At 36.2% G+C, this 15,514-nt stretch overlaps 1 protein-coding gene across 1 annotated transcript in view; it reads right to left on the minus strand.

The window, feature by feature from the left end:
• LOC125658102 (uncharacterized) overlaps positions 1-15,514 on the minus strand; it is a 92,802-nt gene that overhangs the window by 39,951 nt on the left and 37,337 nt on the right. The window contains exons 3-8 of the mRNA XM_048889238.2: positions 12,895-13,126; positions 12,422-12,497; positions 10,066-10,233; positions 8,981-9,187; positions 5,429-5,717; positions 1,364-1,526 (exon numbers count right to left, since the gene is read on the minus strand). Coding sequence (XP_048745195.2) covers positions 1,364-1,526; positions 5,429-5,717; positions 8,981-9,187; positions 10,066-10,233; positions 12,422-12,497; positions 12,895-13,126 — 1,135 coding nt within the window. The remainder of the gene's footprint in view (positions 1-1,363; positions 1,527-5,428; positions 5,718-8,980; positions 9,188-10,065; positions 10,234-12,421; positions 12,498-12,894; positions 13,127-15,514) is intronic.

Genomic DNA, 15,514 nt, shown 5'->3' on the forward strand with positions numbered 1-15,514 from the left:
AAATCGCTATCCCATAATGTCTAAGTGGAAGTTTGGTTTGTGAGCAAACGAACTCTGGTGGAAGTTTGCACGTAGAATCACGTTCTGGCATTTTGGAGGTTTACAGCGAGGATATTGTCACTTGAATGAGGCCTTTGACAGCTTGGATCGGACCATCTCAAGCATATGGAAGGCCTCATCAGAGAAATCGGTGGATGATCTCATCTTTTATGGGTTGTTCTGTAGTCAGCGTCCAAACCTGGAAGTGACAGTTTCAGGTCATACTCATTTTTATGCATGACCTCTGACCCTGGTGTATTCCTACGTCACCTTATCCACCCTGATATAGCGCCAGTTCTGTTTGCCCCTTCCTTAGAAGTACACCATTGTTATATTGTATGTTGTCTTCCGTGCTTAGTTAAGGTAAGACACCAGATTTTTCTATGTAATTTCCCGGCTACACAACGGTAATTTCGAAGGAAGTAGATACACATATATAGAATGAAAAGTTGTTATTTTATATGCGTGTAATATAATTATTGATACGAAGTGGGAACGTTTTTGACTATGCGTTCTTAATTGTTTTATTACTGGTGTTATCTATTCTTCAAATTGTATGTTTTGATATTTAAAAACGTATTGTACATTGGTATGGTGGACCGTGCGAATTAAACATTACCATTTGGACTCGCCACACAATTTGCAATAGGCACTGGTCCACGATTCAACGCATAGGATTCCGAATTACATTTACGGATACAGTGTTGGGGCGTCACCAGATGTTGTCGTCTAGAGTCAACAATTGGCAGTCAGGAACTTTTTTTCAATTTTTCTTATTTTGTACATATGTAAATAAATTCATATGATCTGTTTACTCGTTTTGTTCCTTGATTGACAGAGGTCATCCCTGAGTTTTTGCAACAGTTAGGTTGCTATGATAAAGAACCCAAACAACCAAGGTTGGGTTGTGACAATATGCATAGATGATAAATTGGACTAAAAACTGCATCAATACGCGTGCTGTTTGTTGCATAAGTTCTTTGCTTAATTTTTTGGCTTGAAACTGCGATCAATAGAAAAATACTATTACAATTTCATTTCATTTTATACTTTATAGCGTATGAATTAATTTGTGGTTTATAAAAGGTATCGACTGCCCCATATCATTTCACATCGTATAAGATTAATACTTAAATCAGTACAAAAAATATTTCATTCGAAATGTCGTTTGAAATATAAAAGCCTTGGCTTTGATGTTTTAAAACAATATTTCTCTGGGCCTACCTCTGAGGTTATCCTGCAACATTCACGAAAACGCGAACTTATTTCTAAACAAATCATAATCGCTTTATGATCGTTAATTGAGCAAAAATAAAATGATTACTTTATGCTGTCGATAGCACTAGGGATGTCACTGGTTTGTCTTTTGCGTCTCGACCCCAGATTTCTGGATGATTCATCAGGCGGGTTGCACAGGGAAGGCGACACGGTCTGTTTACAGTAAGAATATAGAGCTTTCCGCATACATCGGCGTCTATCAAACAAACCTAGAAAGAAAGGTTACGTTTCTGACGTATTTGAAAAATGAAATGAATTCCAACCTTCACAAATAAAAAACCAAACAAAAAATGTCAATCTGTTGTCCCATAGCTTTTGTTTTTAAAGAATTTCAAGATTGGCCGATTCCTTAATCTTAAAGATAAATTCATTACATGTACATATGCACGATGATACATGTGCATTCTAGTGGTGTCAACTGTCTTTGTTTAAAGAGTGCGTATTGTATTACATGTTGTTAAATGTATGTAATATTGATAATACTATTTCAAAATTATCAGTGTATTTGAACACAGTAGACAATGATCAAAATGACTTACATGTTGGACTGTTTGCTGTGTGACAGTGTAAACCGATGGTCACATTAACGACAGTACTGAAGCAAAATGTATTTTTTCAATGATTTGCTAAATTATTTTGATTTATACTTTCACATGAAGGAACATAATTATGATAATATATACAAACTTGCTTCATCGTGCAGGTTGCTATGTGATTCATTGCGTGGCTCAGTTGACTTGTATTTTTCAGAATTCACGAACATTTTGATAAACAACAGTTAGTACCTGTGTCTTTAATTGTAAGGAATTACTTTAATTCTGGGGCATATTATACGAGTATAACCTGGTTTGGGTAAGTTTACGCTTTTTTATAATCTGCTTCACAGATTATTTATAAAGCGTAAACTGACCCAATCTAGGTTATACTCGTACAATGTATTATAAAGTCATTCCTTAATTATATATAAACAAAATTGTCTGTACACAATCTTGTACATAATGTAAAACTATTAGATTTTTTAAAAGAATACTTGGAGATGATTACCGACAATACCCAGTTGTTGTTGACCATGACATACGCTACTTTAGCATTGCCGTAAAATGTTACTTTTCCACATTATATATACATGCGCCTTTCGCTTTTGAGGAAGGAACAGTTTCAGTAGCTAGACTACAGGAAAATTTAAAAGCCATTTGAAATCCTACTGATTTATACTTACGATATGATTGCTCAGGGAATTTAAAATATAACCGTAGGTTTTTTTAATTCCAAGATGATTTTGTTAAAATTCTGTTATGTCTTTTTTCCATGTATATTTCTAGGGAAATTTATTTTCAAAGGTGAAAGTCAATATTGATACGGAAAGCTTTTGAAGGCTGTGGATGATGATTTGATAGACTTTCCCTTAATGTCACCTAAAATGTAGTATTTTTCAGATATTTAAAGAATGGATAATCGAATCTAACTATTCATCAATAATGTGGGATAAATATAAGACTCTCGTATGAGTAGCCATGTAATATAAGATAATTCCACCCGAGGCTTGTAAAAAATATTGATATACGACTGTCTCCGAGGGGCTTACCGCTTTTTTGCAACCCCCGGGGGTGGAATGATCCTATTTCATGGCTATTCTTAACAGAATATTTTTTCTCATATCTCAAATTATTTTTTCGTTTTCCTTCTGCCCAGCGACGCCACATTGAAAATTTTCAAATTAATTAATTTTTCGCTATGTATTAAAAATGACCCCAGGACGAATTTTACGAACTTAAACAGACCTTAACGTCAAGGGTTTTGACTATATTATAGAAAACAGACAAGTAATAACAAGAGGCCCATGGACCACATCGCTCACCTGAGTCACCTTGGTCCATATCAGAAGACTTTCCATATATATTTGCATGTAAAACCGTAGTCCTTATTCTGGCCCCAAACCTACCCCTGGAGGCCATGGTTTTTGCAAACTTGAATCTACACTATGTCAGAAAGCTTTCACGTAAATGTGAACTTCTTTGGCCCAACGGTTCTTGAGATTTTCCCTATATATTTGTATGTAAAATTTTGAGCCGCTATTGTGGCCCCATCCTACACCAGGGGGCCATGATTTTAACAAACCTGAATCTGCACTATATCAGAAAGCTTTCATATAAATCTCAGCTTTTCTGGCTCAGTGGTTCTTGGGAAGAAGATTTTTCAAGATTTTTCATATATATTTGTATGTAAAACTTTGATCCCCTATTGTGGCCCCATCCGACCCCTGGGGCCATGATTTTAACAATTTAGAATCTGCACTATATCAGGAAGCTTTCATATAAATCTCAGCTTTTCTGGCTCAGTGGTTCTTGAGAAGAAGATTTTAAAAGATGTTTCCTATATATTTGTATGTAAAACTTTGATCCCCTATTGTGGCCCCATCCGACCCCTGGGGCCATGATTTTAACAATTTAGAATCTGCACTATACCAGGAAGCTTTCATATAAATCTCAGCTTTTCTGGCTCAGTGGTTCTTGAGAAGAAGATTTTAAAAGATTTTTCCTATATATTTGTATGTAAAACTTTGATCCCCTATTGTGGCCCTATCTGACCCCTGGGGCCACGATTTTAACAATTTAGAATCTGCACTATATCAGGAAGCTTTCATATAAATCTCAGCTTTTCTGGCTCAGTGGTTCTTGAGAAGAAGATTTTTAAAGGTTGTTCCTATATATTTGTATGTAAAACTTTGATCCCCTATTGTGGCCCCATCCGACCCTTGGGGGCCATGATTTTAACAATTTAGCATCTGCACTATATCAGGAAGCTTTCATATAAATCCCAGCTTTTCTGGCTCAGTGGTTCTTGAGAAGAAGATTTTTAAAGATTGTTCCTATATATTTGTACGTAAAACTTTGATCCCCTATTGTGGCCCCATCCGACCCCTGGGGCCATGATTTTAACAATTTAGAATCTGCACTACCTAATAAAGCTTATCTATAAATCTCATCTTTTCTGGCCCAGTGGTTCTTGAGAAGAAATTTTTTTAATGACTCTACTCTATTTTTACCTTTTCTTGATTATCTCCCCTTGGAAGGTGGCCTGACCCTTTATTTTAACAATTTAGAATTCCCTTTAACTAAGGATGTTTTGTGCCAACTTTGGTTGAAATTAGCCGAGTGGTTTTTGAGAAGAAGTCAAAAATGTTAAAAATTTACAGACGGACGGACGCCGGAATACGGGTGATCAGAATAGCTCACTTGAGCTTTTAGCTTAGGTGAGCTAAATATGATTCATGTCCACATTGCATTAGACCTAAATCAATATCGGGATGACGCGTGACGTCATTTGGCCCACTACTGGGGGAAGTCTTTCAGTGTAACACGAAATCTTTTGATCTTCTACAGTTTCAATTATATTGAATATAGTACCGTCATCTATTTGAATGGAATGTAGAATGTAAATTTTAAAAATCTAATTAATTTCATTTCTGAAAATACACGAGTGTATGAATTGCAACGCTTCACACCGGCATACTTAATGAAGCGTTGCAGTTCATACCCTCATGCATTTCTTGAATAGTATACTGTTCCTACCTGATGTCCATTCTCTACCCAGAGTTCCGTGCGCTACGAGCACTACACCTCTGTCAACGGCTTTTTACAGAAATCTTATAATAGTTTCTAATATTTAGCCATATTATGAAATGCTTTTGCAGCAATTAAAGTGATGCTTACTGTAAATTGTTTAAAATCGCTTGTTTTCTGATCCTAAATTTGGAACTACTTCGTAATATGCGTATGAATGTAGGGCATTCACATGGTGGAGATTTAATGTAAACACGGAATCAAAAGTAAAAAAGCCTGTAAAAAGCACGATAAAACTTGTAAAACAAGAGGCAAACAGCTATATGATAAAAATGTACTTATTGAATTGCGAGTGGGCTATGAAAAGAGCCTGGTGTATCACCTGTTGCCAGAACTTTTAAATGGAAAGGAAACGAACGAAAATGACTGTTTATAACGTGATTATATTATCCCGTGATTCCAAGCGTTGAAAGAGGTGTAAGTGAAGCTTGCGCAACACGCCCTCTGGTGAGAGAATGCCTGATGTCTATATTTACGTTCATACCTACCATATGTAATGCCTCGAAAATACCCAGGTTTGATCAGTGTGTCAATGGAGGTCAGTCTATACTGTATCGGTACCGGTTTCTCGTAGGCAGATCTCGCCCACTCTCGTAGACTCTCGGTACTTCCGGAAGAGAAATCCGCGGCAGGGGGATTCCCCCCAATATAGTATTCATATTGTTCTTTGTTAGTGTTCTGCACACGCTGTTTGGACTCTTCTTCGGAGGCAGTTCCCACACTGAAGCCTCCATCAGCCGAGACACCGAACCCGCTGTACGCTACCTGTGCAGCAACCTGTAATTACGTCATTGATTGATTCATTTGCTGCTTTCCGCCACACTCAACAATTTTTCAGTTATCTGGTGGCACCCAGTTTTTTGTTTTATAATGGAAGCTGTTGATATAGATACTGTTGCTTCTTTGAAAATATTAACCTTTAAATTATACATCGATCTCCCTCACAGTACATGTACTATGTAATTTTGGACCTTGTATACTTTATCATTAAGAGGGCTTATTAGACAATGCCTATTTCTCAAAGCCTTTCAACCGATTTAAAAATAACTCACACATTCTGTGGTTTCTACATATTGTATTACTCTCGATAAAAATATATTGCTGCATTTTGTATTTATCTGGAAAACAATCATGTTGCCACATTATACGAGGGCTGTTCGATATGTAATGTGTATTGTACGGTATCTCAAAAGCATTCGACTCAAATAGTGAAATGAACATTAAATATATGATTTCAATCTCTGAATCCATTTTTGAAATGCGTCACGGTACGCTGGTTTAGGTAGACCATTGAGGCACTGACTGATGGCTGAGCCAAGGGCTTGTCGGGACTTGTAACGACGACCAGATAAGAACTTTTTAAGTTTTGAAAAAAAGAAAAAGTCGCATGGGGCTAGATCTGGAGAGTATGGTGGTTGTGGCAAGACGGTAACCTTCTCCGACTTAAAAAATTGTTTCACAAGCTCAGATGTATGTGATGGAGCATTATCATGAAGTAGACGAACATGGCTAAATCCTGACACAGGGCGTCATTTCTTGAGCTTTTTTAGTAATATAACATATCGGTAATACCGACGTGTAACACCTTTCCGCACCGGAATTTGTACGGCACATGAGAAGAATATGCAATAAAGAACCTTCTTTGTGCTTATGGTTCTTTTGGCAACTTTTGGCCTCCTACCGTGTTTAGTTAGCCATATTTTGTTTCCAATTTTTCAAATGTTTTCAAACCCGAGGGCGCATATGACGTCACACATAATGGCGCGTAAATTGGCGAAAGTAAATATGCATATCGCAAGATTTGAATTTCATCGCTTTCAATCTCGAAAACTTCGCAAAATATTTAATTCAAAATACATTTAAAGTAGTTTTAAGCATGAAAAGAATTAATTTTGCTGAAAAAATGAAAAAGTTTAGAAACATGCGTTGTGTCCTTTAAAAGGAATGGTAATATATTCTGATATATGTAACAATCTTTTAATGCGTTTCTCAACTAATTCGCATTGAAAAATCATAAAATTCCCATTTAGAAATTTTAAAACGGCTTTGTTTTACTGATTCTTTTTACGCGGCGATTTCAAAGTGAAAAGTACTCTGATGATAAGTACCTTACCGTTTGAAGTAAATATATAACAGCTTGGGGGAAATCAAACAATTAGATTTAACAAGAGACGCAGATGATGGATAAATCATGCTACGCCAGCTGAACACCAAGCTACTAGGAAACCCTAACTTGTTTCTACTTTAATTATATCTTTTACATAATAAAAGTGATGGTGAATCTACTGAACCCAAACACTGGATTTTCACTGAAATCTTTTGTCTTGCATAAAAAGAAACGAAGTTTGGTGTCATTTTGTCTGTGATGTATATGCTATCTATAAGAAATTTAGTAATTTTTGCTAATACACCACTTGGATTTAGCCCAAAAATAATAATTGTAAACATTTATGGTATGAAGGGGCGAGTTATCTCAAGAGAGGGGACGAGTTGTCTTGAGAGCCAGTTGTCCTGATACCGGGTAGATTGGTATAAAGGCTAGTTACATCGACACTTACAAATTTTGTATCTTCTTTAACAGTGTCGGGGATATTATGTAAAAAAATCCATGTCATCTTTAATAAAACTTGGTACTTCTGTACAAAGAGGCTTGAGGGTTATATCTAACAAATAACGAAGTCGTTGTGTTGGGCTATTATTGGTTTCAATTTTTAATCGTCCGGTTTCGGTAATTTGATATACGTAGATTTCATCCCTTGAATACCGTCCTTTATCTTCTTGATTTATAAATTTTGGGAAGTCCATAAGAGTTGCTACTTTTAACTTCAAATTCAAGCAGGTACTCCCTGTTACTTTTTAGTAAGGGTAGTAGAACATTTTGAAGTAAATTTTCTTAATTTATTCACCGTTTTTCTATGTTCAGATTTAGACATCTCTTTGTAAAACTCGGAATTCTTTAATTGATCAAAAGCCATATTTTTGTAGTGGTCTTTGTCCATTATCACTATAGTACAGCCCTTATCACTATAGTACCGCCCTTGTCCGCCTGTTTAATTATGATGGAATCATCTTCTCCCAGAGTTTTTATCATTTTTATGATATAATACTAAGTGGTACGTGCAACTCAATAAGTGGTATATACGATACATACCTTGAAACGTGTTATTACACCACTTGCTCGGAACGATACGAAACAATTCTTGTACGGAACGCAGACGGTTGGGGCGGAACGCAGAACGATTTGCATGGAACATTGAACGGTTGGTGCGGAACGCAGAACGGTTTGCATGGAACGCTGAACGAACTATAACTGTATTTGGATACCATCACAAATTCCTTGAGCACTTCCCCATGTCGGAAATGGATGCAAGTCAATCATTTCACCATAGAAACCAAATTTGATTGAAATCCGACAAACATTTTTTTTTTTCATTTTTGGCAGACGTTTTGAAATTATGACCATTTTGAAACATTTGAAAAGTCATGACAACCCCGCCTCATGACCCCCTATCAGCCCACGAAGTTTGAATTAGATCTGCTGAAGCACTTTCTTCATGAAATTGTGTAGAAAGAACAGTAATGATAAACAAGCATTCTATTGAAACGGAGCAAAAACAATATGCCCCCGACACTATGTGTTCGGGGAACATGATTTTTCAATCAAAAAGTAATTCAAAAGTGTGTGCATCAACTTATTGCATCATATACAGGGCGGTACTGAATAAATGAATTATATGTTTAATAATCACACGGTTTACGGCTTTATGATCGTTATGTTATTATTGAGGAGGAGGAATATTAAAAATAGTATAAATTGCTCCTGGAATTTAGGGACCCAATTATAATAAACTTGGTATATATGTTAAATGCCAATCTTCAATATGGTTGCATTGCCAAAATAAACTATTAAATTCTTGAGACTTCCACGACACCTTGAAAAATTATCACTGATTAACCCGCATTTGGTGACCCCTTCCGAGACAAGTGAATCTGTTTAGTGTGATTTATTTCTTGACATTTGAAATGTTGTTTTTATTTACCGTAGCACTTATTCCCTCGGACTCCATTTTTGACAGGTCAGATTTGGAGAAGGTTAGCTGCTGCACTGCCTTGGCTCCCATGACAACCTGAGTTGTGTAATGAGTCCCAAACTCCTGAATAAAATTCAGATACATCTCCTGAAGCGAATCCTCCTCGCAATCCTCCATCGGCAGCAGCATGACTGCTTTCTCAAAGTAGTCTGTGACCTGCAATGACATGCGTTATTAGTAAAACTTTGTTGATATTTGCTTTGAAAAGTTCCATATGATGAGAAAATAGACCCCCCCCCCCTAAAGCAATTGGAAATTCGGAATTTAGGGTATATTTTTTGATAGTGTATCTACATGTAACTTAGATTGAATATTTCATTTCCGGAACAGATTGCATAGCTCCAATTTACAAAGTTCGTACCAAATGTTTTCGATTTACAAAAGAACATGCAATAAGACAGATAAATATATATCATACTCGTACTTTTTCATTGTCAGATACATATACATATAACTGTACTTTATACACTTTGCTACAAACAAATGGAACTTCTCTGTTTTCAAATATGCTTGGATAAAATGTGAATAAAAATGTAAAACATGTATAAAAAAAAATGTAAAAATAAAAAAGAAAAGAAAAAAGGTAACATCATAATTTGAATAAAGTCAAGGTGATCATTATTAGTGTTTAGTACTGTTTACTGGATATTTGTTTTTAGAGCTTCCTCTGTATTGACACACTCTGCAATCACTTTAAATTTCACACATTGAATGAAAGGTGAAGATAACGAACAGTGATCAATCTCATAACTCCTACAAGCAATACAAAATAGATTGTTGGGCAAACACGGACCCCTGGACACACCTAGGAGGAGTAAGCATCCCCTGTCGACGGGTCACACCCGCCGTGAGCCCTATATCCTGATCAGGTAAGAACCTCCAGGCCCATCATGTTTGTATATAAGTATCAATGAATACTCTACAGAAAGGAAACTTTCAAACGTGCCCAAATTTTGTCCAAAGCTGTAGAACTCTTCAAAAGGAGATACAAGTATTTGTTTGTAGCAACTGTCTTCAAACGGCTATCGTGTTACCTTGGACATTTTCGAGGTTTCGGACATCCGGGCTCTGTAAACAACGGCACGGCTTACGATGCTTAAAGTCGTCGTCTCTCCTTTTTGAATTTCTTGTGTGTTTTTCTGATAAGACGCACTAGCGCTGAAGCTAGCGCTCAGGCCCCACCCACCCCCTCCAGCGTTTACCTTCAAAAATAAATTTGATACAAATGTATATCAAATAAGGTTCGACATGTTCACATTAAAAAAAGAAACGAAACCCCTGTAACTAGTTTTGCTATTTTTCTTCTCATAATAAGTTGGAATTTTTAAGCAAAACACCTTTAGTAGATATGGATTTTGTTTATTTTTCTAATCTAAACTTTCGCCACAAGTTTGAATTATTGTTTAAAGTAAAATATGTTTTTTTTTCTCTTTTCTGTTTCTAAAAGGGAAAATATGAAACTAGAAGATCCAATGGTTATATCTTTTCATTGTGTTTATAGCATTGTTTAGTCAATTGTTGACTGTGACCTTATAACTATTCATAAGCTTCACACTCACGGATTTTTCTTACGAATCCTCACGTATTCCACAAATCCGTAAAAGTACACGGATTGTTACGATTTAAACACTTTAAAGAGCTATTTAAGAACGTTTTAAGAGTATTTACGGGCCATTTACGGTTTATTATGAGTTCTTGCGAAGCATTTACGGCACACATTTACGATTTGTTCCGAGTGAACACGGATAAATACGAGCAATTTACGACATTTTACGAGCTTTTTAGGGATTGTTACGAGTATATTACGGAAAATTACGATTTAGCTTAGCTTTTACGTGTAATCACGACCTGTTAACGTGTTGATAACGTGCTGTTACGAATAGTTAGGAGTTAGTTACGATTGTTTACGTTTTTGACTCAAAAGTGTTCGCAATTGGCTTTGTATCATCATTCGACAACTGACATTACCTGTAACAGCATGTATTATATTGTTTGCAAGATGTGTAACTTCTTTGATGTCTTGACAACAACTGAAAGCAACTGTCAGATTTTGCGTCTTTTATACCTTTCCTTAATCGTAAAGTTTTTAAGTAGTACTCGTAAAGTAATCGTGTCTATACGTAAAGTGCTCGTAATGACTCTGAACAATCCGTAAAGTGATTGTAACCCTACGTGAATGAAATCGTAAATATCACATAGGCATTCGTAATAATCCATAAACAACTCGTAAACTATCCGTAAAATATCGTAAACTAACCGCAAAGATTCGTAAAAATAACTTTTTACGAGTGTTTTACGGATTCTTACGAGCAGTTTACGTGTTCTTGCGACCAGTTTACGATACTTACTGATTGTTACAAGTTATTTACGGGTTATTTACGGAAAATGAAATCCGTGGACAATCGTGAATTTTTTTTGGACAAAAATTTGCCCCTACTTTCACGGATCCTTACGAGTGTGTGCAAGTTGTGACGAGTTATTAACGGATACCGACGAGTGATTTACGAATGCTTGCGATTGACTACGAGTCGGAGATCCGTAAGGACTCGTAAGAAAAATCCGTGAGTGTGAAGTTGGTATTACATAGTATTCTCTTTAGAGAAGTCGAGAGGCATAGCCTTCATCGACTTCTCTTCGCAAGCATTCATATTTTGATTCTGGAAAACGTGTAAATGCAGGAGTCGGTGACGGTTTATGCTTCGACCGACGTTTCGACTCAGACGTGCCTGGATTTATGCAATAGACAAGTTGTTTTCAAACATTTAGCAGTGATGCACAAAACTGTTACAAGGAAATTAACACTTACTTGCTTTTAATCCATTTTCAACATGTCCCCTGTCCCGAGTTTACGTTAACTGGTCTTGGGAGCTGTCACAATTGGGGACCAGTTAAGAGAAAAGCAGGCTGACGTAATCAAAGTTGTGATTTAAACCCGGGACAGGGGCATGTTGAAAATGGATTAAAAGCAAGTGAGTTTTGATTTCCTTGTGACGGTTTTGTGCATTGCTGTTAAATGTTTGAAAACAACTTGTCTATTTCGTAAATCCAGGCACATCTGAGTGGAAACGTCGGTCGAAGCATAAACCGTCACCGACTCCGGCATTTACACGTTTTGCCAGAATGCTTGCGAAGAGAAGTCAGTGAAGGCTATGCCTCTCGACTTCTCTAAAGAGAATACCTTACATAGATCTGAAATACGACCCTCTTATGGTTTCCATTTTCTTGGAAACACAAACGCACCCACATGTAGCTTAGTATATTCCCTGCAACATTGGTGTAGGGGAATTATGATAATATAAAACTGAAGAAGAAAAACCCAATTATATCATTCTTTCTCATAGCTCTCACTAATTCAACAAAAAAGAACTACGAAACGTATGAAAACAATACCGAAGCGTCGACGCTCAGCATGCTCTTGTAGTCAGACTCGGACTGAACTGAATAGAGAGAAGATCCAAACTTGGCACTGTTAAAGGAAGATAAATTTATCAAATATGAGCATGGCCACAATTTAGATTAAACTTTAATTGCACTTCAGATGCATGTAGTCTTTTAAAATGCCAACAGTACAAAACAATACCTGACAAATCACAATAATAAGGCAACAACATGGCATCGCATGCAATGAATTGCAGTACATACTTCTAAAAATTCTATGACTTTTTTAATCTAAAAAGCTTAAAACTAGGGGGGAAAAGTTTGATAACGTATGCGGACTATAATAGCTTTGGGTTTGCAAGCAAAGAACAGGGCGGATTTTACATTTTCACGTGACATGTCGTCACTTGTATGTCCCTCCTATCTTAACCTGGAATGATCCTTGAAGCGAACACTGTTTAAATTTGAAATTAAACAATACTTACCTTGACTCTGCAATAACATCTACATTATCCGGAACCCGGTATTCTCCGTCTGCAGTGAACTTGTGGGTATAAGGCAAATCAATGATTGGGAGGCGAAATCCTTGATCCACCACCCCTTCTTCGCTGAGTGGGTTTCCTTTGTACAAATCGTACCCACGACCTATGTATCCTAAGTTGTAGCGGGATGTTGTGGCAATAAAGGGTGTCTGTGACTCTTGGAAAGCTCTAAATGCTGGTGGAAATAAAGATCTACATAGAGATGCTTCTCTAGACCACGGCTTAACAGTCGAGGTAAATAATGTCCCGAGTCATGTACTATTCTCTAACAGAAACCATTATAGCTCTAATGATGTTTCACGATATAAAGGTAAATCGCATTGATCAATATGTCGTGCTGATTCACCCTAAAATCATCGTAAAATGATTGATTTTCTTGCAAAAACAAAAGTACGTTAGCTTCATGAACTAATGCGGATGCCTACTCAACCTAATCGGAACACCTTCTTATCATCTTATGAAAAGTTTTGATATATTCCGAATGAAATATTTCTTTGGGGAACCGGGTTAGAATCGGTCCTCAGTTTTTGGAGTCACGTGACTATGTATGACGTAGGACGTGTTTAGATCGAGCTCTCCTGAAGTGGATTTGTTATTAGCTATTATACATGTAATAATGTATCAAAGTGCATTCGGTCTTGAACGCTGGCGGTGATAGTATGGAACGTACGATTAGTCGTCAGAGGCTATTTGAATAACATAGAGAACATTTTAGGATGTTTATTGAACCTCACTTCGAGTATTACTCACACATAACATGGCTAGTCGCCGTTCTAGTCAATCAAACAGGCTATCCTCTACTGGTGCCAAAGATGGTACAATTTGTTTTTTATTCAATTGAACATCAATCGGCATTAAATGCAGTTATTTCTGACAAAAAAACATCGAAAAAGTTTCGACTAAGCAGTTCTGATCAAACTCCTGTCGGATCCCCTGTCAAGTGAAATCACGGATGATATTGACGTAAATTCAATACACGAAAGCCTTGAAGAAATAAAACAAGGGATGGTATATAAAAATGATACTGGTGAAGTAGAGAAAAACCTATTGTCAGAACTGAAAAGTGAATTTGTCAAAGAAATAAAATAACCATCAAACACGAATATAAAAAGGAACTAAAAATGAAATCAGAAATAAAACATGAGATAGAGAAATCCACACACATTGACGAAATATTAAAGCTGGCTAATATTGACAACGTAGAAAAAATTGATGCCCTGAATATGGACTTAATAGTGTACATGTGCAGAAGCTGAGCGACGAACTAGCTACGGTGGCCAGGGATGCTCGACAAGCCACCTCAATGGCGAATTTCAACCTACAATATTCGCAAAAATGTAACATCAAAATACTGGTTTGGCAAGAGCAGCGGAAAAAAAATCTCAAAGAAAATTTCTGTATGATTCTTAAACAAAGGGTCAACATGGATGTCAACCCTGCGGATATCCTTGAAATGCACCGAGTTCCTGGAAGTAGAAGTGATGGAACCCATTTAGTTGAAATTAGCAAATTAAGCATCGTAAATCTATGAAAGAGGAATTCACGATGGTGGATCACAACTCAATAGAACGCAAAACTTATACAGAAACTCAAAGAGTATCCATTTGTACTGTCCGCTTGGTATTTTAACAGCAAGACATTTTGCACTTGACAAGAGCAACCGTTATCACACATTTGACAATATAAACACAAAATTTCGAGAGTGATTTACATGTACATGTAAATTCCATGATAGTAGTACACATTGCTTAAATGCACCGGGATCGAACTTAGTGTTTTGCGACTGCGGGATCAGTATCCCTTAAAATATTGCGTTTAAGGGGGAATGACACACCTGGTGATTTTTCCTGCACCAATTCCTCATTTAGTTATAGAACATCTGTAATATCCCCAGATCAAAAGTATTTGTCGTTCATTTTTCACAACTTTTCAATTCATTTTTTTTAAAAAGAAAATAGAATTTCATCAATTTTCAATTGCATATTCCAGAACTCCTCATTTTGTCTTTTGAGTTTCACTGTTTACGATCTCTGAATCAAAATACAACATAACACTATTTTAAGTCATCAGATTTTTTCATTATTTCTTGAAAAGTTTTTTTTTTTAAACATCAAACTTCAATTTCTTGAAAACTGTCAGTTAAATTTGTACCAACTTCTGTAAATAGAAAATACACATGTATATTAATGATGTGAAAAGGTCAAATTCAAAAAAGTTTTTATATAGCCATATAAATTTTTTTTTATAAAAAATGTTGGTTCAGAAATTCCGGATGGAAGAGTTATCTTTCCTAATATAGCAAGATACAAATAACCTTGTACTTTTGTATGAAAATTGTACATTTGGCATATATTTTTGTCCAAAAGCCTGAACTTCTTTCTCAGATAAGTGAGAAACAATACAGGAAGTAAAAGTATGCAATGCTAATGTAAGAAAATACTTTTTTGTATAGAATCCTAGTGCATATATTTGCGTATGAGCAACGCATTAAAATAAAATGAAAGAAAATGCATGTGCTGTTATGGAGCATAATGTTTGTCAACATAACAGGCTACAACAATAG

This window comes from Ostrea edulis, chromosome 9 (genome assembly GCF_947568905.1).
Source record: "Ostrea edulis chromosome 9, xbOstEdul1.1, whole genome shotgun sequence".
NCBI classification, from domain to species: domain Eukaryota; kingdom Metazoa; phylum Mollusca; class Bivalvia; order Ostreida; family Ostreidae; genus Ostrea; species Ostrea edulis.